Source organism: Oncorhynchus mykiss, chromosome 2 (genome assembly GCF_013265735.2).
Source record: "Oncorhynchus mykiss isolate Arlee chromosome 2, USDA_OmykA_1.1, whole genome shotgun sequence".
Classification (NCBI taxonomy): domain Eukaryota; kingdom Metazoa; phylum Chordata; class Actinopteri; order Salmoniformes; family Salmonidae; genus Oncorhynchus; species Oncorhynchus mykiss.
Window position 1 is genome coordinate 14,980,992 of NC_048566.1, and position 24,200 is coordinate 15,005,191.

The following is a 24,200-nucleotide window of genomic DNA, read 5'->3' on the forward strand; positions in this document are numbered from 1 at the left end:
CCATACTAACATACCACAGTGAGGAACACTAACACACTACTCCAGACAGCGCTCTCAATCACAGAACTTTATTGAGTCTGAACAACAATGTAAAAGAACTAAAACATAATACAACAAATTCCACACATCATCATCAATAGAATCCCACAGAGGACAAGTTTCCATGGAGATGATGAACTCATTATTCCTGATTGGTCCGTTAAGAGCCGTGACGGGCTGCAGTCATTGGCCAGGTTTGTTTACCTGGTGAAGGAGCGAACGTGTCGTCCCCTCCCTCCTCCGCTGCCTCCCCCACCGCTAAACTTCCCCCCCTGGGACCCCCTCCCCCCTCCTCCTCCCTGACTCAGCCACGATAGGCCTGTACCCCCACGACCTCGAGGGGCGCGGTCCCGCGGAGCCAGGCGATATGCTCCTGGAAGAGAGGGAGCGAGAAGAACAAGGGTGACCATCAGTAATTGTGCATGAAAGTATTATCTTGTATTCATGTTGTTCTCTGAATATGTATGTGTGTGTGTGTGTGTTTATACAGTATGTACGTGTGCATACGAGTATGTGTGTACCTGCAGGCTGCTGGCGTGAGGGCAGGGGGCCGCGTGTGAAGTTGCTCTGCCCGCCCCTGGCATCACTGTATGTTCCTCTGTGGGTAACCGGTGGCAACGGACCACTCCACGACGTGCCACCTCGCCCACCCTCACGGCGGGCATTATAGTTACCTAGAAGGGAGGGGGATGGGAAGACATGTTAGTCAAAGTTTCTTTAAAAGACAACAGACCCACTTGTTAATTTACAGCGATCTGTTTGTGTGTGTGTGTCAACATACCAGACAGCAGCACTCCTTTAGGCTGCGGTGGGGTGAAAAAGCGTGTCTGCTGGCTGTGGAAAGCAGCCCTGCCTCTGTTCCCAGTGAACAGGCCTCTGGTGGGGGGTTTGGGGGAGCTCTTAGGGGGTCGCTTGGGGGGCAACAGGCCCAGGGGAGTCCCAACATCTTTAAACTCCGCCGCCACAAAGTCATCCACGTGCATGCTGGGAGGGCGCGAAGTGTTCTGTTTGCGCTGGCGAAAGATGTCGTGGGGGCGACAGAGCTGTCCCCCGAAGCCCCCCCTACCTCGACCGCGAGGAGCAGCCATCATGTGGGCTCTCTTAGCTGGCTCGATGTAGTCTGACTTACCACTGCAGGGAGGAAGAGGACGACACAGGCATCTTTGTTAACATGTGGGTCACATACAATCACATTATGTACCTGAAGGTGATAAAAGTGTGTGTACCTGGTGATGAAGGTCTCGTGTTTGTGCTTGCCCAGCCTGAAGCCCTTGTTAGTTTTGGTATGACTGGGAGACAAGGGCTCAGACAGGAAGGAGCGTTCCAGCTCTGACTTCAGGTCCAAATCTGGACAACACTCCTGGGCCAGGCCTAGCAGGTCCACCTTCACCTAGAGACAGAGAGGTTTACTCACACACACACACACACACACACACACACACACACACACAACAGGTGTCTCACCATGTCTAGTTCAGCCTCCATGTCGTCAGTGTGGAAGGGGGAGAACCACAGAGCCTTCAGCTGCTCATCCAACACCTCTGACAACACAAACACCGTCCTGCAGGAGATAACACAGACAGTCAGAACAGGACCCACACAGCTTCGGGTCAAAACTGGGTCCATAGCATGTCAGTGGGTCATTCAAGACAAGCCAAATTCATACAGGCGCATAATTTAAAAAAACTGTTGATTAAAATTGCACTTTTGTTAAAGGTGCACTATGCAGAAATCGCTCTGTCATTTCCTGGTCACTAAAATTCTAATAGTTTGCCTAATTTCAGTTTATGTGACAAAACAGGCAAGTATCGTGTAGAGAATGATTGTACGATCTAAACCGCATTATAAACTGGGTGGTTTGAGCCCTGAATGCTGATTGGCTGACAGCGGTAGTACATCAGAATATGACAAACACTTATTTTCACTGCTCTAATTACGTTGGTAATCAGTTTATAATAGCAATAAGGCACCACAGGGGTTTGTGATATGGCCAATATAGCACGGCTAAGGGCTGTGTCCAGGCACTCCGCGTCCGTGTTGCGCCGTGCGTAAGAACAGCCCTTAGCCGTTCTAAACTACTGGACTGTTTTGCATCACAGACTGGAACATGTTCCGGGATTCTTCCGATGACATTGAGGAATACACCACATCAGTCACTGGCTTTACCAATAAATGCATTGAGGATGTCGTCCCCACAGTGACTGTACGTACATACTCCAACCAGAAGCCATGGATTACAGGCAACATTTGCACTGAGCTAAAGGGTAGAGCTGCTGCTTTCAAGGTGCAGGACTCTAACCCGGAAGCTTACAAGAAATACCGCTATGCCCTGCGACGAACCATCAAACAGGCAAAGCGTCAATACAGGGCTAAGATTGAATCATTCTACACCGGCTCCGACGCTCGTCAGATGTGGCAGGGCTTGCAAACTATTACAGACTACAAAGGGAAGCACAGCCGCGAGCTGCCCAGTGACACGAGCCTACCATGAGAGCATCAGCTGTTCCGGACGACTGTGTGATCATGCTCTCCGTAGCCGACATGAGTAAGACCTTTAAACAGGTCAACATACACAAGGCTGCGGGGCTAGACGGATTACCAGGACGTATGCTCCGGGCATGTGCTGACCAACTGGCAGGTGTCTTCACTGACATTTTCAACATGTCCCTGATTGAGTCTGTAATACCAACATGTTTCAAGCAGACCACCATAGTCCCTGTGCCCAAGAACACAAAGGCAACCTGCCTAAATGACTACAGACCCATAGCACTCACATCCGTAGCCATGAAGTGCTTTGAAAGGCTGGTAATGGCTCACATCAACACCATTATCCCAGAAATCCTAGACCCACTCCAATTTGCATACCGCCCAAACAGATCCACAGATCATGCAATCTCTATTGCACTCCCACACTGCCCTTTCCCACCTGGACAAAAGGAACACCTATGTGAGAATTCTATTAATTGACTACAGCTCAGCGTTCAACACCATAGTACCCTCAAGGCTCATCACTAAGCTAAGGAACCTAGGACTAAACACCTCCCTCTGCAACTGGATCCTGGACTTCCTGACAGGCCGCCCCCAGGTGGTGAGGGTAGGTAGCAACACATCTGCCACGCTGATCCTCAACACTAGAGCTACCCAGGGGTGCGTGCCCAGTCCCCTCCTGTACTCCCTGTTCACCCACGACTGCATGGTCAGGCATGACTCCAGCACCATCATTAAGTTTGCAGATGACACAACAGTGGTAGGCCTGATCACCGACAACGACGAGACAGCCTATAGGGAGGAGGTCAGAGACCTGGCGGTGCCAGAATAACAACCTATCCCTCAACGTAACCAAGACTAAGGAGACGATTGTGGACTACAGGAAAAGGAGGACTGTAGTGGAGCAGGTTGGGAGCTTCAAGTTCCTTGGTGTCCACATCAACAACAAACTAGAATGGTCCAAACACACCAAGACAATCGTGAACAGGGCACGACAAAGCCTATTCCCCCTCAGGAAACTAAAAAGATTTGGCATGCGACCTGAGATCCTCAAAAGGTTCTACAGCTGCAAAAATGTTCAAAGACCCCAGCCACCCCCGTCATAGACTGTTCTCTCTACTACCGCATGGCAAGCCGTACTGGAGTGCCAAGTCTAGGACAAAAAGGCTTCTCAACAGTTTTTACCCCTAAGCCATAAGACTCCTGAACAGCTAATCAAATGGCTACCCGGACTATTTGCATTGTGTGCCCCCCACAACCCCTCTTTTACACTGCTGCTACTCTCTGTTTATCATATATGCATAGTCACTTTAACTATACATTCATGTACATACCACCTTAATTGACCCGACCAACCAGTGCTCCCGCACATTGGCTAACCGGGCTATCTGCATTGTGTCCCACCACCCGCCAACCCCTCTTTTTACGCTTCTGCTACTCTCTGTTCATCATATATGCATAGTCACTTACCTACATGTACATACTACCTCAATAAGCCTGACTAACCGGTGTCTGTATATAGCCTTGCTGCTGTTATTTTCAAATGTCTTTTTACTGTTGTTTTATTTCTTTACTTATCCACACACACACCTTTTTTTTCGTACTATTGGTTAGAGCCTGTAAGTAAGCATTTCACTCTACACCTGTTGTATTCGGCGCAGATGATAAATAAACTTTGATTTGATATTGGACATATACCACACCCCCTCGGGCCTTATTGCTTCAGTGAAATATATCTTCCATGACTGTTTCTGCTGTTTGAAGCTGGTGTGCAAAACCGAAAGTAAAAGATGCAAAAATGAAATTTAAGAACTGGAAGCATAAAAATAGTGCACCTATAACAGACCTACCGCTTCTAGACGTGTGTTCAGTGAGAATGACAGATCTATAACTCACATTTCTATGTGAATTTGTTCAGCTCGCACAAAAAGTTACATATTGCAGCTTTAACGGTATCTATTGGGCCAACAATGTCAGTGGGGGGTACCTGTGGTTGAACTGGGCCAATAACGTGTCAGGATTGGGTAGAGTGGGCTCCGTCTCAGGGGGAGAAGATGCATCTATAGTGCTCTCCAGCGTCTGTCGTAGACCAATCACATTCTCCAACAGGGTCTCCAATGAATCCTCCTCCTTGCACAGCTTCTACAAACACACACAACAGTTACTTCCACTACTTCCGACCGGAGATCTGTACTTGCATTTATAATCATTACTATGCATAAAATGTGTGTGTGTACCGTGATGTGTTTCTCTAGTGTGTTTAGAGGGTGTGTGTCAGTCTCCTCCCACTGAAGCAGAGCCTTCATCTCTGAGCCAGTCAGAGCCACAGACCTTGGGGGCGGAACCAGCCTGGACTCTTCCCCTCCACTCTCCTCCCCACAGCAACCCTGGGTATGAGAAGAGAGAGAGTGACAGAGACGATGATTAATGTAATACGGGCGGATCGGCCTTCACATCGGCAGATAATGGTTGACTGGATAATGGTTGATCATGTTAATAATGGTTGATCATGTTGAAATGGACTTGTTTGGGGTTTTACCAGAGGGTCAGTGTTGAGGATCTGTCGTAGGAAGTCCAGCAGAGCAGAGAGGAGTTCAGCCGAGTCTTTCCTGAAGGAGAACACCTGTCTCTTCAACAGAGCACACACACTGGCACTGTGCTTCTTCAGAGCCCTAAAAACACACCTCTAAAGTTGAATTCGGTGTTCCACAGGGTTCAGTGCTGTAACCACTACTATTGTCTATATACACATGCTACACTTGCATTGATCTAAATTCCTGGCAGTGAGGAGTGTGTGTGTACCCTTTGAGGTGGTAGAGTCCATAGTCATGTTCTGTGAGGAACATGAGTGTTCTGAGACAGGTGAGGAGCAGAGCGGCACTGCTCTCTCCGTTCCCCAAAACCTCCATCAGAGAGTCGCACACTGATGAGATCATTTCCCGTCCTGGCAGGGCATTGGCAAGTTGCTCGGCCTCTGACACACACCCCTCGGCTGGGTGGGGCACCACCAGAGAGATGTCCTAACACACACACACACAGCAGAGTTAACCCAATGAGTCCCACCGTTTACAAAAACATCTGTAGAGTCAGAATGATTTGAGATACTTGGCAAAAGCTGACTGTCAGGAATACAAACACGTAACATGTTTCATCTCTATGATGCTCATAAACTACACAAGAGTCGTTAGAAGTTAAGGGGTTACATAGAAGACCATAGGCCATGGGTCTTCTACATAGAAGACCATAGTAAATCCCAGGACATAGTGTCTATAACACTGATAAGCTCACATAGTTGCCGTTATAAACTCTGAACAGTTGTCACTGACTAGTTAGATATTCATTTTCCAGTGAGCAAACCATTTCTGTACTTAGAGCATTCTTATAACTACATTTCTATCGGGTTTTTGCTCTGTCAATAAAACTCATGAATGCAACTGTTTATGTCAAATAGTTAGGTGTTCTACTTGTAGCCCTGGTTGTCCTGAAAAGAACATGGTAAAACACTTCATTGTGAGACTAAATATAACAGCTGGACATGCAGATAAATGAAAGTCAGATCAATGTCTCGGGACTGATGGGGTTAAACACCTTTCTCTATCCCTCTACCGCTCCCTCTTACCTGGCTCAGCCTGATATACGACCCCATGCTAGTCTGACACATAGTTCAGACTAAAGAGCATCCACAAAGACCTATATGTTTATGAATATAATACGCATCAATTCACCCCATACCTCTCCATTGTTATCAGCTAGTGGATGAAGTGCATTAGCTTCATACAATACCAGGTGCTTCGTGTGTTACCTGGTCACACAGTGACTGCAGGACAGTTCCCACCAGCTCTGCACAGTGCTGTTGTGGCAGGGCGTGGTCAGCAGCGGGAACCAATAGGGACAGTAGCAGGGGGAAGACATCAGCCAATGGCTCGTCTCCAGGGGCGGTGCCAGAGAGCAAGTGTAACGTTGCGATCTTACAGGCTCTCTGGGAAACCAGGGTGTCGAATAGAGAGAGGAGACGCAGGACCTGCCCCCAACCGGGACTCTTACCCTCAACACTGAAAAACACAACCACACATACCGAAATCACAAACACAACCACACATGCCAAAATCAAAAACACAACCACACCTACCGAAATCACAAACACAACCACACATACCGAAATCACAAACACAACCACACATGCCAAAATCAAAAACACAACCACACCTACCGAAATCACAAACACAACCACACATACCAAAATCACAAACACAACCACACATGCCAAAATCACAAACACAACCACACATGCCAAAATCAAAAACACAACCACACCTACCGAAATCACAAACACAACCACACATACCAAAATCATAAACACAACCACACCTACCGAAATCATAAACACAACCACACATACCAAAAACACAACCACACCTACCGAAATCAAAAACACAACCACACATACCGAAATCAAAAACACAACCACACATACCGAAATCATAAACACAACCACACATACCAAAAACACAACCACACATATCGAAATCATAAACACAACCACACATACCAAAAACACAACCACACATACCGAAATCAAAAACACAACCACACATACCGAAATCAAAAACACAACCACACATACCGAAATCATAAACACAACCACACATACCAAAAACACAACCACACCTACCGAAATCAAAAACACAACCACACATACCGAAATCATAAACACAACCACACATACCAAAAACACAACCACACCTACCGAAATCAAAAACACAACCACACCTACCGAAATCAAAAACACAACCACACCTACCGAAATCATAAACACAACCACACATACCGAAATCAAAAACACACACATCAGAAGGTAGCATGGTGGTTCTAATATGGACGTGAAATAATATCCAAAGCCAATTTGGGATTTATTTGGCTTGCCATCTTAGTTCAAGAGGTGCATAGGGTGTGTTTGCGACTGTCTTACGGCTGTAGTTCCCCCAGCAGGAATTCCAGCAGGGTCTTCATGATGAGGGTGGCGGTGGGAGAGGAGAGGTCAGCCAGCTGGACACACACACGTCGCAGCATGGCCAGCAGCGGAGGACAGCTAGTTCCACACACACACCCGAGGGCATCCGCAAACACACCCCACTGCACCCGCAGGTGCATGCTCCACAACTTCCTGGTGTTCAACGCTACAGCCACGTCCTGGACAGAGATCACCTGGAGGGGGACCGGCACAACACACAACTAGAAATCTGTTTCCCTTCGGTTTAGATGTTTCCAACATGAAAGTCCTACAGCTTTCAATCCTCGTGCATTGATTAGTTTGTTAAGTGTCAATCCGACGACCTCCAGACTGTTGCTGATGATGGCTGTACCAACATGAGAAGCAGCAGGTGTGTGTGTGTGTGTACCTGCGTGCTCTGCATGGGCAGGGGAAGTGGCAGCAGTTCAGACAGCAGGGTGAGGCCAGAGAAGAGTCCCTCTGGTGATTTCAGTAGAGAGCCCAACACCTCCTTCAGCATCAGAGACCATGTGTTACTGAGCAGAGTCTCCTCTGTGTGGGTCATCTACAGGGGAAATGATACCCAATTTATTACACGCACGCAACACACACACACATTATGTTAAAGGTCAATCAGAAAAGAGCTCTCTACCTGTTCGCTGACTCCCTGTGTGAAGGTGAGCAGCACATCTACGATGAGGGCCTGAACCTTGGTCTCCTCCCAGTCTAGACGTCCAGAGGACGGGGCTGAACACACGACCATGTGTAGAGTCACCAACGTGCTCGCCACACGCGTGTCCCTGAACTGGAAGGCCCCGCTGCGCAGCAGCTCTGTTAGCATGGTCCGCAGCAGCCTTAGCGTGTTAGCGCACACGCCAAGGATCATACAGCGCTGTGGGGTGGGTCCCATGTGTCCGTGCACACGCCAGGCAGGCAGCAGCACGCTACACAGCTTCTGGAGCACACAAACACACGTGTCCAAGCCCTCCCCAGAAAACAACTGCACCCCTGCTAGACTCCACTTCAGATCTCTCTGCTGAGCCTCTACGGCGGGAGGTGGACAGGCGATCTGGCAGAGGACCCTCAGAGCAGAGATCAGTCCACTTCCCTCTAGAGTCAACACGTTCTGGACGTTCTACAGGGACACACACGGGACAGACAGGACAGAATGGCTTTTCTGTTAGTAATATGACCAATAATACACATTACATCAGCCACATACAGTGCATTCTGAAAGTATTCAGACCCCTTGACTTTTTCCACATTTGTTACTTTACAGCTTTATTCTAAAATTGATTAAATTGTTTTTTTACCCTCAATCTACGCACAATACCCCATAATGACAAAGCAAAAACAGTTAAAAAAATATATAAACGTTGCAAATATATATTACAAAAATAATAAATTAAATATCACATTTACATAAGTATTCAGACCCTTTTTTCAATACTTTGTTGAGGCACCTTTTGCAGAGATTACAGCCTTGGGTCTTCTTGGGTATGACACTACAAGCTTGGTAGACCTGTATTTGGGGAGTTTCTCCCATTCTTTCTGCAGATCCTCTCAAGCTCTGCAGGTTGAATTGGGAGCGTCGCTGCACAGCTATTTTTCAGTCTCTCCAGAGATGTTTGATTGAGTTCACGTCCGGGCTCTGGTTGGGCCACTCAAGGACATTCAGAGACTTGTCCCGAAGCCACTCCTGCATTGTCTTGGCTGTGTGCTTAGAGTTGTTGTCCTGTAGGAAGGTGAACCTTCTCCACAGTCTGAGGTCCTGAGTGCTCTGGAGCAGGTTTTCATCAAGGATCTCGCTGTACTTTGCTCTGTTCATCTTTCCCTCGATCCTGACTAGTCTCCCAGTCTCAGATGCTGAAAAACATCCCCACAGCATAATGATGCCACCACCATGCTTCACAGTAGAGATGGTGCCAGGTTTCCTCCAGACTTGAGGCTTGGCATTCAGGCCACTGAGTTCAATCTAGAGCAGAGAATCTTGTTTCTCATGGTCTGAGATGCCTTTTGGCAAACTCCAAACGGGCTGTCATGTGCCTTTTACTGAGGAGTGGATTCCGTCTGGCCACTCTACCATAAAGAACTGATTGGTGGAGTGCTGCAGAGATAGTTGTCCTTCTGGAAGGTTCTCCCATCTCAACAGAAGAACTCTGGAGCTCTATCAGAGTGACCATCGGGTCCTTGGTCCCCTCCCTGCCCAAAGCCCTTCTTCCCCGATTGCTCAGTTTTGCCGCGAGGCCAGCTCTAGGAAGAGTCTTGGTGGTTACAAACTTCTTCCATTTAAGAACGATGGAGGCCACTGTGTTATTGGGGACCTTCAATGCTACAGAAATGTTTTGGTACCCTTCCCCAGATCTGTGCCTCGACACAGTCTTGTCTCGGAGCTCTAGGGATAATTCCTTCGACCTCATGGCTTGGCTTTTGCTCTGACATGCACTGTCAACTGTGGGACCTTATATAGACAGGTGTGTGCCTTTCCAAATCATGTTCAATCAATAGAATTTACCACAGGTGGACTCCAATCAAGTTGTAGAAACATCACGGATGATCAATGGAAACAGGATGAATAAGGCTGTAACGTTAAAAAAATGTGGAAAAATTCAAAGGGTCTGAATACTTTACAAAGATGCGGGCGCTCTCTCTCTCTCTCTCTCTCTCTCTCTCTCCAAGATCTGAGTCAGCCACTGTCACAACTATTTGCATGTACCGCAGGGCAGCTCTCTAAGCTCTCTACTGTTTTATTTTTTTACCAATGACCTGTCACTGGCATTACACAAAGCATGTGTGTCCATGTATGCTGATGATTAAACCGTATACGCATCAGCAACCACAGCTAATGAAGTAACTGAATCCCTTAACAAAGAGTTGCAGTCTGTTTTGGAATGGGTGGCCAGTAATAAACTGGTTCTAAACATCTCTAAAACTAAGAGAATTATACTTGGTACACATAATTCCCTAAGTTCTAGACCTCAGCTGAATCTGGTAATGAATGGTGTGGCTGTTGAACAAGTTGAGGAGACTAAATTACTTGGTGTTACCTTAGATTGTAAACGGTCAAGGTCAAAACATAGATTCAATGGTTGGAAAGATGCTTTTTTGACACCACACTCCACAGGCTCTAGTTGTATCTTATCTTGATTATTGTCCAGTCATATGGTCAAGTGCTGCAAAGAAAGACCTAGTTAAGCTCCAGCTGGCCCAGAACAGAGCGGCACGTCTTGCTCTTCATTGTAACCAGAGGGCTAATATTAACACTATGCATGCCAGTCTCTCTTGGCTAAGAGTTGAGGAAAGACTGACTGCGTCACTTCTTGTTTTTATAAGAAACATTGTGTTGGAAATTCCAAATGGTTTGCATAGTCAACTTACACACAGGACTGACACACACACACACAATCACACGCCCCACCAGACATGCCACAAGGGGTCTTTTCACAGTTCCCAGGTCCAAAACAAATTCAAGGAAGTGTACAGTATTATACAGAGCCATGACTGCATATAACTCCCTTCCATCTTATACAGCACAAGTGAACTTCAAACCTGGTTGAAAAGAACAAATAAACCAACACCTCACGGCACAAGGCCTCTCCCGCATGTGACCTACTTTTTGTGCATATGTACTGACATGTATGTATAACCGATCGATGCGCACACACACACACGTTAATGTTTTTAAATTGTCAAGTCTTTTGTCTCAAATGTATTTTCTGTTATGCGTCGTACCCCAGTCGGAACCCCAGTGGGACCCCAGTAAGACCCTAGTCAGACCCCAGTCGGAACCCCAGTAAGACCCCAGTCGGAACCCCAGTAAGACCCCAGTCGGAACCCCAGTGGGACCCCAGTAAGACCCTAGTCAGACCCCAGTCGGAACCCCAGTCAGACCCCAGTCGGAACCCCAGTAGAAACCCCAGTCGGAACCGAGTGGGAACCCCAGTAAGACCTCAGTCGGAACCCCAGTAAGACCCCAGTCAGACCCCAGTCGGAACCCCAGTAGAAACCCCAGTCGGAACCGAGTGGGAACCCCAGTAAGACCTCAGTCGGAACCCCAATAAGACCCCAGTCGGAACCCCTGTTGGACCCGAGTGGGACCCCAGTCGGAACCCCAGTGGGACCCCAGTCGGAACCGAGTGGGAACCCCAGTAAGACCTCAGTCGGAACCCCAATAAGACCCCAGTCGGAACCCCTGTTGGACCCGAGTGGGACCCCAGTCGGAACCCCAGTGGGACCCCAGTAAGACCTCATTAAGACCAGCTGTCGCCATTGAAGATCCTAATAATTCAAATCAAACTAGCTGACTCCATGGTGAAGGACGTCTCTGCTGAAATCCACCAAAGGAGTGGTGAAGAGACCATGCATTGTGGAATTTAGGTTCGACTATATGAATAAAATGGATTATGGAACGCTTACCTTGTACTTATGTTTGTCCTTTAGTTGCGTGCCTGTCTTTGTTAGCTGAAATCCATACTTTTCCAAGTATGGATGCTAATCAAATACAACCACCGACTGTTTGCCAGTTGCTGTTGCTCTAAGATGGCAACTCAGCGCAAATTAGCATTTGTCAATTGAATCTCAAAAGGAAACAGTCGGTGGATGTTTTTGAATAACGTTTATTGAAAAAGTATGGATTTCAGCTAACAAAGAAAGGCACGTAACTACAGAGGATAACACGTTAAGCGTTTCATAATTATAATTATAATTTTTTTAAAGTATTGACCTTGGGCGAATCGATGTAGTCGTTGCTGAATTACACAAAGCCTGCTCTCTGCTTCACTCGTTGGTGGATTTAATCAGAATCTTCCTTCACCTTCGAGTGGAGTTTAGTGAGCTAGTCATATCAAAGAAAGTCGGTGTGTGTGTGTGTGTGTGTGTGTGTGTGTGTCCGCGCGCGCGCGAACCTGCAGCCATGTCATCATTATGAAGGATTAAACAAACAGCAACAACTGGTTATCACTCCTTGGGGACATGTAGTGTAACGGCTCACCTGTTTGATGTAGTCTATGAGGCTGGGGATGCTGCCCATCTCCAACTTCACCTTGTCCAGAGGTTCCAGCCACTGACTCAGCTCTGGAACACAACACCAACACCGAGAGGATCACTTAGTGTTGCAGTTCACCTTCGCAAGGAATTCTGAATAGTAGTTTAACACATGTTTTTTGGGGGGTACTTTTCTCCCCAATTTCGTAATATCCAATTGATAGTAACAGTCTTGTCCCATCACTGCAACTCCCCTGCGGACTCGGAGAGGCGAATGTTGAGAGCCATGTGTCCTCCGAAACACGACCCACACTGCTTCTTGAAACACCGCTCGCTTAACCCGGAAGCCAGCCGCACCAACATGTCGGAGGAAACACTGTCCAGCTGGCGACCGAAAGTCAGCTTGCAGGTGCCCGGCCCGCCACAAGGAGTCGCTAGGGCGTGATAGGACGAGGAAATCCCAGCCGGCCAAACCCTCCCCTAACCCGGACGACGCTGGGCCAATTGTGCGCCGCCTCATGGGTCTCCCGGTCACGGCCGACTGTGATACAGGCTGGGATCGAATCCGTCGATGCAGTGCCATAGACCGCTGAGCCACTTGGGAGGCCTTCAACACATTTCTAAGGGGTGATGGGTAGGGCTATGTCATTACAATGATAGAGTTGGGTGTAGAAGTATTTTTAAGATGAAGGTTTAGGGACTACCAGTTCACCCATTGTTGATAAGGTTGGTTTGGAGTTATAGGTCAGAGGTTAGGGGTTAAGGTTGGATACCAACCTGGCGTTGTTATAGTCAGGGGTCAGGAGCTACGCACCCTGTAGTTTAGCGTTGGTGTCATCAGCCTTGGCCAGGATGAGTAGAGGAGCAGCGTGTTGTTCCATGTTACGGAGATCACTGGAGTTCTGAACCACCATCAGCACCAGCATACACGCATAGTTATAGGTCACCGCCTTCCGGGCCTTGGCCTCCCCGTGTCCGTCCTTGCTGTGGTGCTGCAGCAGCGTAACCAGACAGGAGAGGTTGTTCTCCAGGCTGAAGACGTGGGCCACAGCGCTCCTCCCAGTCTGTGTGAAGGTGATGAGGTAGAGGGCATGGAGCATGCTCAGTACCTCCGCACTGTCCCCCTCCTCTAGCCCCACCCCTCCCTCCCCACCAGCAGTCACGTGACTCATCAGCTCAGACACACTCTGGAGGGCATGCAGCGCCTGCATCAGCCACACCCCCAAACCCTCTTCACCCAATCCGGGGCTCGAGAACCCGCCGTCGCCCCCAGTGACCATAGGCTCCTCTCCCTCAACCTCGGCGACGGTTGCTAGGAGGCGGAGCAGCAGGTTGGTAGGCGTGGGATGGGCCAGCATGAACAGCAGTCCTGATTGGGTGAGAGACAGAAAGTGCAGGACTTCCCTGACTGCGTGAGTGACACCTGTATGCCCTGCCGCCACTGCTGCTGACAACACCACCGCCGAGCTCTCCAGGAAGTGACATGCATGCATGTACCTGTGGGGTGGGGGGAGAGTTATTAGTACAAATGACTGTGTGTGTGTGTGTGTGTGTGTGTGTGTGTGTGTGTGTGTTCTGTGTTGTACCAACCTGTACAGTGTAGGGTAGGGGTCGTCTCTCTCCTGTGGACCAGTAATGCGTGCGGTTGTAGGGAAGGCCTTTCCAGGGGGCTGGACCATGGTGTGGGGGGCGGTCTCTAAAAGGTGATGTAACTCTTCTAGAACCCCAGCCAACCTATCCAGCTCAGCCTCGCTGACAGGGGAGGGGCCTAATGAGGTCTCCTCCTCCATGGCTATGTCAGGCTCCTCCCCCTCATCCTGAAATATAACACTGATAATTCTTATATACTGATATACTGTAGTAATTATATGGACAGTAGAACCTCAGTCATAGAAACCCCAGAGTTCCACACTGAACTGGGAACTGGTTATGAAATGGGAAACTTGATCAGACCCAAATAACTGTTCTTAAAATGCAGATCTCCAGTCAGCGTGTGCTTACCTGCAGAGGCTCGCTCCAGGCTACCGCTGTCCTCTGCAGGTCAGTCATAACCTCATAGGCGTGGCCTTTCTGCAGAATGGCGTTGCCCGCGGTTACCACCCGCACGGTTTCCTCCCCCAGGAACAGCTGCACCAGCCGCTGCGGAGAGGGGGGGACACAACCTCAGTTAGAAACACACGCAGCCTCTCTATTATAAGGTCTTCATGTGTACCGTATGTCTATGGCCCCTCTCACCTGGTATCCACTCCTCTCTATCTCCCCCTCCTGTAGGAAGGCCTCCACGCCAGCGGGGGCACTGGTCAGAGCATCCAGAGCCCTCAGGATACACAGCTTCAGTGTGGACGACACATGGTCCACCTGGAGCAGCTCCAGTAGGAGCTCCAGGGCTCCCTCGTGCAGCAGCGCAGTGAGGCCCTGTGGGCACTCGGCCAAGCAGGAAGCCAGCTTAGCTCCAGCTTTCAGCTGCCTGAGGTTTAGAGCAATGGGTTGGGTCAGAGCTATCTCCATGCTAAGACCCTGGAGAGCCCATTGGACCAGAACTCCAATAGGCCCCTCCCATTCCCCCTGTCCAATCAGAAAGCCCAGCCCTCTAGCGAGCAGCCCTGATGCCTGCTCTAGGGCCGTGACCCAGCGGGAGTCACGGTCCTCTGCTATCCCAGCCAGGAGCTCTCTCATCTGGGCAACAACCTCAGCCTCTGCCCCTTCTCCACCTCCAGGCCCCTCTGGACCAACACACATAGCCCCCCTAGCCCTCTCCAGCTGGGAGTCGAAGCGGGTCTTGTAGGGAGGGGTGAAGTAGAGCAGTGGGCGTAGCTCTCTTTCGTAGGGGTCATACTGGACTGGGGGCACAGAGGCCAGGTCTTCAGGGGTGTAGTCAATGTCAAAACTGGGCAGCTTAAAACTCCCATTGTCCAAGTCATCCTCATCACTACTGATCTTCTCATAACCATCATCACCTGGAGAGAGGAGAGAGGGTGAGAGAAGGAGGGTGAGGGAGGAAGAAATATTGTAAAACAACAAAAACAGCAAAAGAAAAGGCCTCACTCACAAAAGTGCTAAAACATGAATAACATTAATTACAGTTCACTCAACCAAGAGTTAAGAATGTTAGAGAACCACAGCAGACAGGCACAGTTAGTTTGTCATGCAAGGGGATCTGATACTACAGCAGCAACAGCCATGGCTCTAAGCCTTATGATTACAGCTGGTTAGGCTGGTTATAACAGCACTGAGCATGGTGTAGGGGTCTGAGCAGGGTGTAGGGGTCTGAGCAGGGTGTAGGGGTCTGAGCAGGGTGTAGGGGTCTGAGCAGGGTGTAGGGTGGAGGGGTCTGAGCAGGGTGTAGGGGTCTGAGCAGGGTGTAGGGGTCTGAGCAGGGTATAGGGTGGAGGGGTCTGAGCAGGGTGTAGGGGTCTGAGCAGGGTGTAGGGTGGAGGGGTCTGAGCAGGGTGTAGGGTGGAGGGGTCTGAGCAGGGTGTAGGGTGGAGGGGTCTGAGCAGGGTGTAGGGTGGAGGGGTCTGAGCAGGGTGTAGGGTTGAGGGGTCTGATCAGGGTGTAGGGTTGAGGGGTCTGAGCAGGGTGTAGGGTTGAGGGGTCTGAGTAGGGTGTAGGGTTGAGGGGTCTGAGCAGGGTGTAGGGTGGAGGGGTCTGAGCAGGGTGTAGGGTTGAGGGTTGAGGGGTCTGAGCAGGGTGTAGGGTGGAGGGGTCTGAGCAGGGTGTAGGGGTCTGAGCAGGGTGTAGGGTGGAGGGGTCTGAGCGGGGTGTAGGGTGGAGGGGTCTGAGCAGGGTGTAGGGTGGAGGGGTCTGAGCAGGGTGTAGGGGTCTGAGCAGGGTGTAGGGGTCTGAGCAGGGTGTAGGGTTGAGGGGTCTGAGCAGGGTGTAGGGTTGAGGGGTCTGAGCAGGGTGTAGGGTTGAGGGGTCTGAGTAGGGTGTAGGGTTGAGGGATCTGAGCAGGGTGTAGGGTTGAGGGGTCTGAGCAGGGTGTAGGGTGGAGGGGTCTGAGCAGGGTGTAGGGGTCTGAGCAGGGTGTAGGGTGGAGGTGTCTGAGCAGGGTGTAGGGTGGAGGGGTCTGAGTAGGGTTGAGGGGTCTGAGCAGGGTGTAGGGGTCTGAGAAGGGTGTAGGGTGTAGGGGTCTGAGCAGGGTGTAGGGGTCTGAGCAGGGTGTAGGGGTCTGAGCAGGGTGTAGGGTGTAGGGGTCTGAGCAGGGTGTAGGGTTGAGGGGTCTGAGTAGGGTGTAGGGGTCTGAGCAGGGTGTAGGGTTGAGGGGTCTGAGTAGGGTGTAGGGTTGAGGGGTCTGAGTAGGGTGTAGGGGTCTGAGCAGGGTGTAGGGTTGAGGGGTCTGAGTAGGGTGTAGGGGTCTGAGCAGGGTGTAGGGTTGAGGGGTCTGAGCAGGGTGTAGGGGTCTGAGCAGGGTGTAGGGTGGAGGGGTCTGAGCAGGGTGTAGGGTTGAGGGGTCTGAGTAGGGTGTAGGGTGTAGGGGTCTGAGCAGGGTGTAGGGTTGAGGGGTCTGAGCAGGGTGTAGGGTTGAGGGGTCTGAGCAGGGTGTAGGGTTGAGGGGTCTGAGCAGGGTGTAGGGGTTGAGGGGTCTGAGCAGGGTGTAGGGGTCTGAGCCGGGTGTAGGGTTGAGGGGTCTGAGCAGGGTGTAGGGGTCTGAGCAGGGTGTAGGGTTGAGGGGTCTGAGTAGGGTGTAGGGGTCTGAACAGGGTGTAGGGTTGAGGGGTCTGAGTAGGGTGTAGGGTTGAGGGGTCTGAGCAGGGTGTAGGGTTGAGGGGTCTGAGTAGGGTGTAGGGTGGAGGGGTCTGAGCAGGGTGTAGGGTTGAGGGGTCTGAGCAGGGCGTAGGGTTGAGGGTTGAGGGGTCTGAGCAGGGTGTAGGGTTGAGGGTTGAGGGGTCTGAGCAGGGTGTAGGGTTGAGGGTTGAGGGGTCTGAGCAGGGTGTAGGGTTGAGGGGTCTGAGCAGGGTGTAGGGCTGAGGGGTCTGAGCAGGGTGTAGGGTGGAGGGGTCTGAGCAGGGTGTAGGGGTCTAAGCAGGGTGTAGGGTGCAGGGGTCTGAGCAGGGTGTAGGGGTCTGAGCAGGGTGTAGGGTGGAGGGGTCTGAGCGGGGTGTAGGGTGTAGGGGTCTGAGCAGGGTGTAGGGTTGAGGGGTCTGAGTAGGGTGTAGGGGTCTGAGCAGGGTGTAGGGTTGAGGGGTCTGAGTAGGGTGTAGGGTTGAGGGGTCTGAGTAGGGTGTAGGGGTCTGAGCAGGGTGTAGGGTTGAGGGGTCTGAGTAGGGTGTAGGGGTCTGAGCAGGGTGTAGGGTTGAGAGGTCTGAGCAGGGTGTAGGGGTCTGAGCAGGGTGTAGGGTGGAGGGGTCTGAGCAGGGTGTAGGGTTGAGGGGTCTGAGTAGGGTGTAGGGTGTAGGGGTCTGAGCAGGGTGTAGGGTTGAGGGGTCTGAGCAGGGTGTAGGGTTGAGGGGTCTGAGCAGGGTGTAGGGTTGAGGGGTCTGAGCAGGGTGTAGGGGTTGAGGGGTCTGAGCAGGGTGTAGGGGTCTGAGCCGGGTGTAGGGTTGAGGGGTCTGAGCAGGGTGTAGGGGTCTGAGCAGGGTGTAGGGTTGAGGGGTCTGAGTAGGGTGTAGGGGTCTGAACAGGGTGTAGGGTTGAGGGGTCTGAGCAGGGTGTAGGGTTGAGGGGTCTGAGCAGGGTGTAGGGTTGAGGGGTCTGAGCAGGGTGTAGGGTTGAGGGGTCTGAGTAGGGTGTAGGGTGGAGGGGTCTGAGCAGGGTGTAGGGTTGAGGGGTCTGAGCAGGGTGTAGGGTTGAGGGTTGAGGGGTCTGAGCAGGGTGTAGGGTTGAGGGTTGAGGGGTCTGAGCAGGGTGTAGGGTTGAGGGTTGAGGGGTCTGAGCAGGGTGTAGGGTTGAGGGGTCTGAGCAGGGTGTAGGGCTGAGGGGTCTGAGCAGGGTGTAGGGTGGAGGGGTCTGAGCAGGGTGTAGGGGTCTAAGCAGGGTGTAGGGTGCAGGGGTCTGAGCAGGGTGTAGGGGTCTGAGCAGGGTGTAGGGTGGAGGGGTCTGAGCGGGGTGTAGGGGTCTGAGCAGGGTGTAGGGTGGAGGGGTCTGAGCGGGGTGTAGGGTGGAGGGGTCTGAGCAGGGTGTAGGGTGGAGGGGTCTGAGCAGGGTGTAGGGTTGAGGGGTCTGACCAGGGTGTAGGGTTGAGGGGTCTGAGCAGGGTGTAGGGGTCTGAGCAGGGTGTAGGGTGGAGGGGTCTGAGCGGGGTGTAGGGTTGAGGGGCCTGAGCAGGGTGTAGGGTTGAGGGGTCTGAGCAGGGTGTAGGGGTCTGAGCAGGGTGTAGGGTGGAGGGGTCTGAGCAGGGTGTAGGGTGGAGGGGTCTGAGCGGGGTGTAGGGTTGAGGGATCTGAGCAGGGTGTAGTGTGGAGGGGTCTGAGCAGCATGCCAGAGCACACACACACTGTCTGTCCTGCGGTCACACAGGAGCCCCCCTACCTTCCTCCATCTCTTCCTCCTCCTCCTCACCCTCATCCTCTTCCTCCTCCTCATCCTCAGGGACGCTACACTCCGTCCGTGCATCGTCCTCTTCTTCCGGCTCTTCATCCTCTTCCTCCTCTCCCTCTTCCTCAGGCTCGGCGTCTGAGTAGGGTTCGTCGGCAGGCAGTGAGCTGCGCTCAGGTGAGACCGCCTCCAGGTAGTCCTCCCCTCTTTCAGTCGGCTCCGCCTTGGCCACTCCAACTGAGACAGTCACCATGGACACCACAGTCGGTTATCAAGGCAACCGAAGAGGGCATCAGGTATACACGGATACAAGCTTGCACAAATACATGGAAACGTTTCTTTTGGCAAGGTTAGCTAGTTGAATATACAGTATGAAATCTGTCCCTGTGAGATGAACATAGAGACGCAGAGAAGTGTGTGTGTTACCGGTCACTGGGACCGGCTCCTCATCATCATCATCTGGTGGGGGCGGTCCAGGAGGGGTGCGGGGGCCTCTGGGAGCTGGTCTGGGGGGACTGCCATTATACTGCTCCTCCTTATCCCACTCTGAGACACACACACAGTTGAGTCCACCTTGTGTTTTCCTTTTTGCCATGGAAAATATGATAGTATTGTGATAGTGGTATCCTGGCAACCCTACTATGAGTCTTTACTCACCTTGTTTGATGATCCTCTTGAGGCCCGTCTGTTGTTGGGGGGGTGGGGGAGGGGGAGGTGGGGGAGAGTCCCGGTCGTGACCATATGACCTTTCTGCTGTACCGTACACTGCCACCGTCAGACTGGTGTACCATCCACGCAGCACCAGACCATCTGTGTTCACCTACACAACACACACACTCACCATTACAAACACACAGCGACACACACAACACAGTTCACCTGTAGAGAGAACAGTGACCTTTCTACAGACAGAGGGGGAAGGAGTCTTTACCTTTCCATTGGGCCTGAAAACGATGGACTTGTTTTCGTCATATTCAAAACTGTAAGGACGAGACAGCGAGAGAAAGAGAGACAGAATTATCACATTTCCATTAGTAGTGGAGCAGGCTACAGTAGAGGGGCTGGTGTACTGCAAGTTCTCTCTCAGGTGAACCACGGCCTGTGAGAGCTTGACTAACATTAAGTTGTGCCTGTGTTCTCGGTTGGAATGATCGATGTGGCATTCTGAGTTCTGTATTCTGTTGTGTGTGATTCTGCAGGTGCAGCAACAGGGCTAAGTGTCTGGCGACCCGTCTCGGAGTGAACAAGGACTAAGACAGTAGTCACAGATTGGTCTCTGCCCTGACAGCTTCTACAGGTGAGACTTGAGCTCTCAAATATTTTTATAGACACATTCTGGGAAGTGAAAAAATGGGAGGGGTGGGTAGAGAGAAATAGACAGATGCTGGGAGGGCAGGAGCAACAGAGAGAGACAGAGGAAGAGGTAGAGAGAGAGGGATGCAGACAGAGAGAGGAAGAGGTAGAGAGAGAGGGATACAGAGCTTGAGAGAAGTAGAGGTATAGTGGAGAACCACTCTTTGGAAACAAGTGCTTTAATGAATACTTTTAAGTGCTATCCTCTGGGTCCACATTGTACATTTCTGTTGTATATGTCTTTAACACAAACACATTCAATTCAAATAGAATGTACAAAGTGTTACTGACCTGCCCAGTCTGTGGAAGCAGGCGCTGCTGGGTTTAGTGAGGTTGTTAAAGAAAAGCTCCAGCTGGAAGGAATGAGGCGATGTCTCCCTGGAAACACAGACAGGAACAGGATATGACATCACCACTCAGACCCCCCCCCCTTTCAGCCATATGAGAGTTCTCGTCTGTCCGGTTACGATTACCTCACAAATCGCCCAACTACCCCGGTGAGAATGAGGCCAAACTGAATATTACAGCTCTGGGGCCTCATTTATCAATAATGCGTAGAAACTTCTATAAAATACTTATTACGAACAGAATTTAGAATGTTCGTAAACATAGAAAAAGTGTGATTTATCAAACAATCCTACGAGCTTCATGCGTACACTGGAAGGAGATAATCGCTGATAAATACCAAATGTTCTCAGCCTCAGTGCTCGTTCACGACCTTGGCTATTTGCACTTTGCAGTGCCCCCAATGAATCATACATGGTCAAAATCATCCCTTTAAAGCCCGTGGGGAATATACCACACCGTACCAGGATATACAACGTCGCAACCAAAGAAAGCTAAGAAAATAGTAGATACTAGTGTCAGAGATTGAGTACAACCAAAAGGTTTTATTTGTCTCTTTCAGTTGTGGCTTGACCAGTAAAACCATTAAGACAATGAGTTGTGTTAGCAATGGTAAATCTACATCAAATGAGTAGACAACAGTCAGGATTAAGCCATCCATCCTCAACAGCTCCTTCCTGTAGGCGTATAGGCCAACATTGGCCACCACATTCAGCAGCGTCTTCTGCCCATCACATAAATGATCACCTGCACATTAAGAGTGGAAGCCTTTTCTGTCAACATAGTTCAACTCGTTTTAGGATGGTGCTTTTATGGCGATGTGGGTGCCGTCTATTGCTCCGTTCGTATTTGGGAACCCATTGATGGCAAAGAAACCCCTCTTGACTTCAACCTGTTGGGCGACGGTGTAAGGAAATTGTACATTACAGTTTGTTTTACTGAGGATCGCATCCAAAACACTGTCTCATCGAAGACCTGAGGGTGGACAGCACTTGGATGTGCACCAGAAATGGCATACGGTTGCCTTTTTAAGGTACGTCTTAAGTCCTTATAAAAATCCTATAAGATTGTCTCATCAGATATAATTTCCCCAAACCAATCAGTACTTTCTGAGAAAGATTATACTACTGCACAGATCCTACTGCTGTTGGAGCTACGAACACAAGCATTTCACTACACTTGCAATAACATCTGTTAAATATGTGTAAAATTTGATCAACCTCTCATTCAATTTCCCATTATTTAAAGTCTTTTATCATATTTCAATAATGGTTTCACTTTCACACGTGCCTCTAACTTTGGGCTCCCGAGTGGCGCAGCGGTCTAGGGCACTGCATCTCAGTGCAAGAGGCGTCACTACAGTCCGTGGTTTGAATCCAGGCTGTATCACATGATTGGGCGTCCCATAGGGTGGCACACAATTGGCCCAGCACCGTCTGGGTTTGGCCGGGGTAGGCCGTCATTGTAAATATGTTCTTAACTGACTTGCTAGTTAAATAAAACATGTAACAAATGACTGTACTTTATGTGAATTATTATAGTAAAAAATGCACTGGCATTGATATGCCTGTCAAGATATGTTGCATGAATTCACAATGGAAATACAATGACATTGAAAAATGATTGAATTATTACTCCATCACAATTTCAGACATTTTACACATATATTTCCCCCCCATTCTACGCTTGACAGTTCACTTACCCCTCGATCACACCTACAGCGTCATTGCGTTTTGGTACACTAGAAGTCCCAATGGAATGCTGCGTTTGCCTTGCAGAATTGCGTAACAGTCTGTTCTATGTGGTGCATACATTGGATTTATTGAATTTATGCATCAAATTGTATGGTAGACGGTTTGACATTAATGGTAGCAGAAGGTGAATGTTGAACTTATGTTGAACACATATCCAGATGACGCTCGTACCATTTTGCGCAATGAGGCTGTAGGTGTGATCAAGGCATTATTCCACCACATGGCACTGTGTGAGCACGGTCATGGCAAATGTTCATATTGATAAATCGCACACTTTGCGTGGAAATGATCCCACGCATGGTTTACGAACATATTTGTGCCTATGCATGATTGTTTGAGGCCCCTGAAGTTCCCCTCATACACATCCCAGTCTCAGATGTCACATGCACATAGCTAGTAGTATATATTTATTTAGCTCTCCCTTATACACCTTGAATGATGGTTTCTTACCCGAATGCCCGGTTGTCTGGCAGGCTGGTGTGTGCTTTAATTCCAGGAGGAATGACGCGCACCTCTGTGATCAGGACCCCACACGGGAACCGCATCACATCCACATTGGTCAGCTACAGACAGAACACATTTTAATAATTTCAATGTAAGGCCTACCACATCCGTTGTATTCAGCGTATGTGAAAAATAAAACGTGATTCGATTTTTATTTTAGACCATGTTAGCGCACAACAAAAGCAGTCAGCACTTTTTGTGCCATACAAAAACAAAAAGGGTCAACTGGGAATTTCGTGTATTCATCTGCAGACAGTAACTGTATGCTATATCTGTAAAGATCAACAGTCTGAAAACTGTCTGTGTAACTAGCAAGTAAACATACACGTTAGCTGTGTGAATAGCAAGCGGGTAAACAATCTTGCCGACTGTCCCGTTATCTGTTATGGCTAGCTAGTTTCGCGTATCCCTATCCCCGCTGCAACTGTAGAAGAGACCACTGAATATAAGAACCCGTGACCTACTTAAAAACGTAATACCTTTTTAGGAAACAATGCATCACACTTAGTTTGGAAGGACGATTGAGTTATTATGCAAGGTGGCCACCGTGTTAGCATTAGCCTAGGGGAACGGAGGGGATCAGAAGTCGTAGTTAGCTAGCTAACTGGAATCTCAGCAAAGTACACTCCTGGGATAAAATAGCAAGTGGTATTAGCAAATTTAGCTACCTCTGCACTTTGGTGTTTGAACGTATCCAGAAAAAGTAGCTCCGTTAAAGTGTCCCCCGCCATGTTTTTCTGTTTTCACTTGGGGTAAACTTCCGGATCTAGCCACAACTGTTTCCGGGTTTCAAAACCCGACGGCAAGCAGTTCTGTAAAGACAGACCCCGAATTAGTTTAAACCGAATTTATTTCTAATGAGTAAAAACACAAACTGATCTGAAATCGGTGCATAGTGGAGAGTTCATCCAACATTATTCAGGCTTCTGGCAATGGCACTCTCGTAATAAATTATTAAAGATGCCGTAATAAAACAGGCAGTAGCCTGACTTTGAAATTTGATATATGTATTTTACAATAGCCTAAATGAAAACAATGGATCTACATATTTTTCATCACTGTTTATTTTATTTTTTTAAAGGCCTTATAAACTTTATTGAAATTATGTCACTGATTTGCCACGATTGGCTGGTCTCAATATTTTCTCAGCAGTAGCAGAAATTCAGAAAACAACATTAACAACATTGTTTTCAATAACATTTCCCACTGCAGCCTATATGCCAAGCGTAGCATTTGGAAATAGCCTATGCACTCGCCTACTCATGAAT

General features: G+C 49.6%; 1 protein-coding gene across 4 annotated transcripts; it reads right to left on the bottom strand.

Annotated features, from left to right (window-relative positions):
* Window positions 1–52: 52 nt before the first annotated feature.
* On the bottom strand, window positions 53–23,739 carry LOC110507888 (protein virilizer homolog). 4 transcript variants are annotated; one of them, XM_036938605.1, is made up of 25 exons: window positions 23,412–23,552; window positions 22,879–22,991; window positions 20,621–20,707; window positions 19,908–19,956; window positions 19,634–19,796; window positions 19,403–19,522; window positions 18,971–19,213; window positions 14,735–15,456; window positions 14,501–14,638; window positions 14,090–14,316; window positions 13,314–13,996; window positions 12,507–12,589; window positions 8,169–8,651; window positions 7,926–8,081; window positions 7,496–7,731; window positions 6,329–6,578; window positions 5,329–5,546; window positions 5,066–5,198; window positions 4,764–4,913; window positions 4,514–4,665; window positions 1,504–1,600; window positions 1,266–1,429; window positions 821–1,170; window positions 561–713; window positions 53–412 (listed from the first exon to the last, which is right to left on the bottom strand). In XM_036938605.1, the coding sequence occupies exons 1-25, from the start codon at window positions 23,487–23,489 to the stop codon at window positions 240–242; spliced, it is 5,421 nt and encodes a 1,806-aa protein (XP_036794500.1). In that variant the 5' UTR covers window positions 23,490–23,552; the 3' UTR covers window positions 53–239. The 4 variants fall into 4 exon arrangements, with proteins under 4 accessions (XP_036794500.1, XP_036794498.1, XP_036794505.1 ...); XM_036938603.1 differs by having other exon boundaries at window positions 4,514–4,668; window positions 23,412–23,551; XM_036938610.1 differs by lacking the exon at window positions 23,412–23,552 and adding an exon at window positions 23,601–23,739 and having other exon boundaries at window positions 240–412; window positions 4,514–4,668.
* Window positions 23,740–24,200: the final 461 nt, after the last annotated feature.

Excerpts from the sequence above, each read along its gene's own strand:
- LOC110507888 (XM_036938603.1), bottom strand. The coding sequence starts at position 23,489 with ATGCTAACACGGTGGCCACCTTGCATAATAACTCAATCGTCCTTCCAA. Across the intron at positions 8,082-8,168 it reads CACAGGGAGTCAGCGAACAG|ATGACCCACACAGAGGAGAC; the intron begins GTAGAGAGCTCT and ends TTTCCCCTGTAG. Across the intron at positions 4,669-4,763 it reads CACTAGAGAAACACATCACG|AAGCTGTGCAAGGAGGAGGA; the intron begins GTACACACACAC and ends GTGTGTTTGTAG.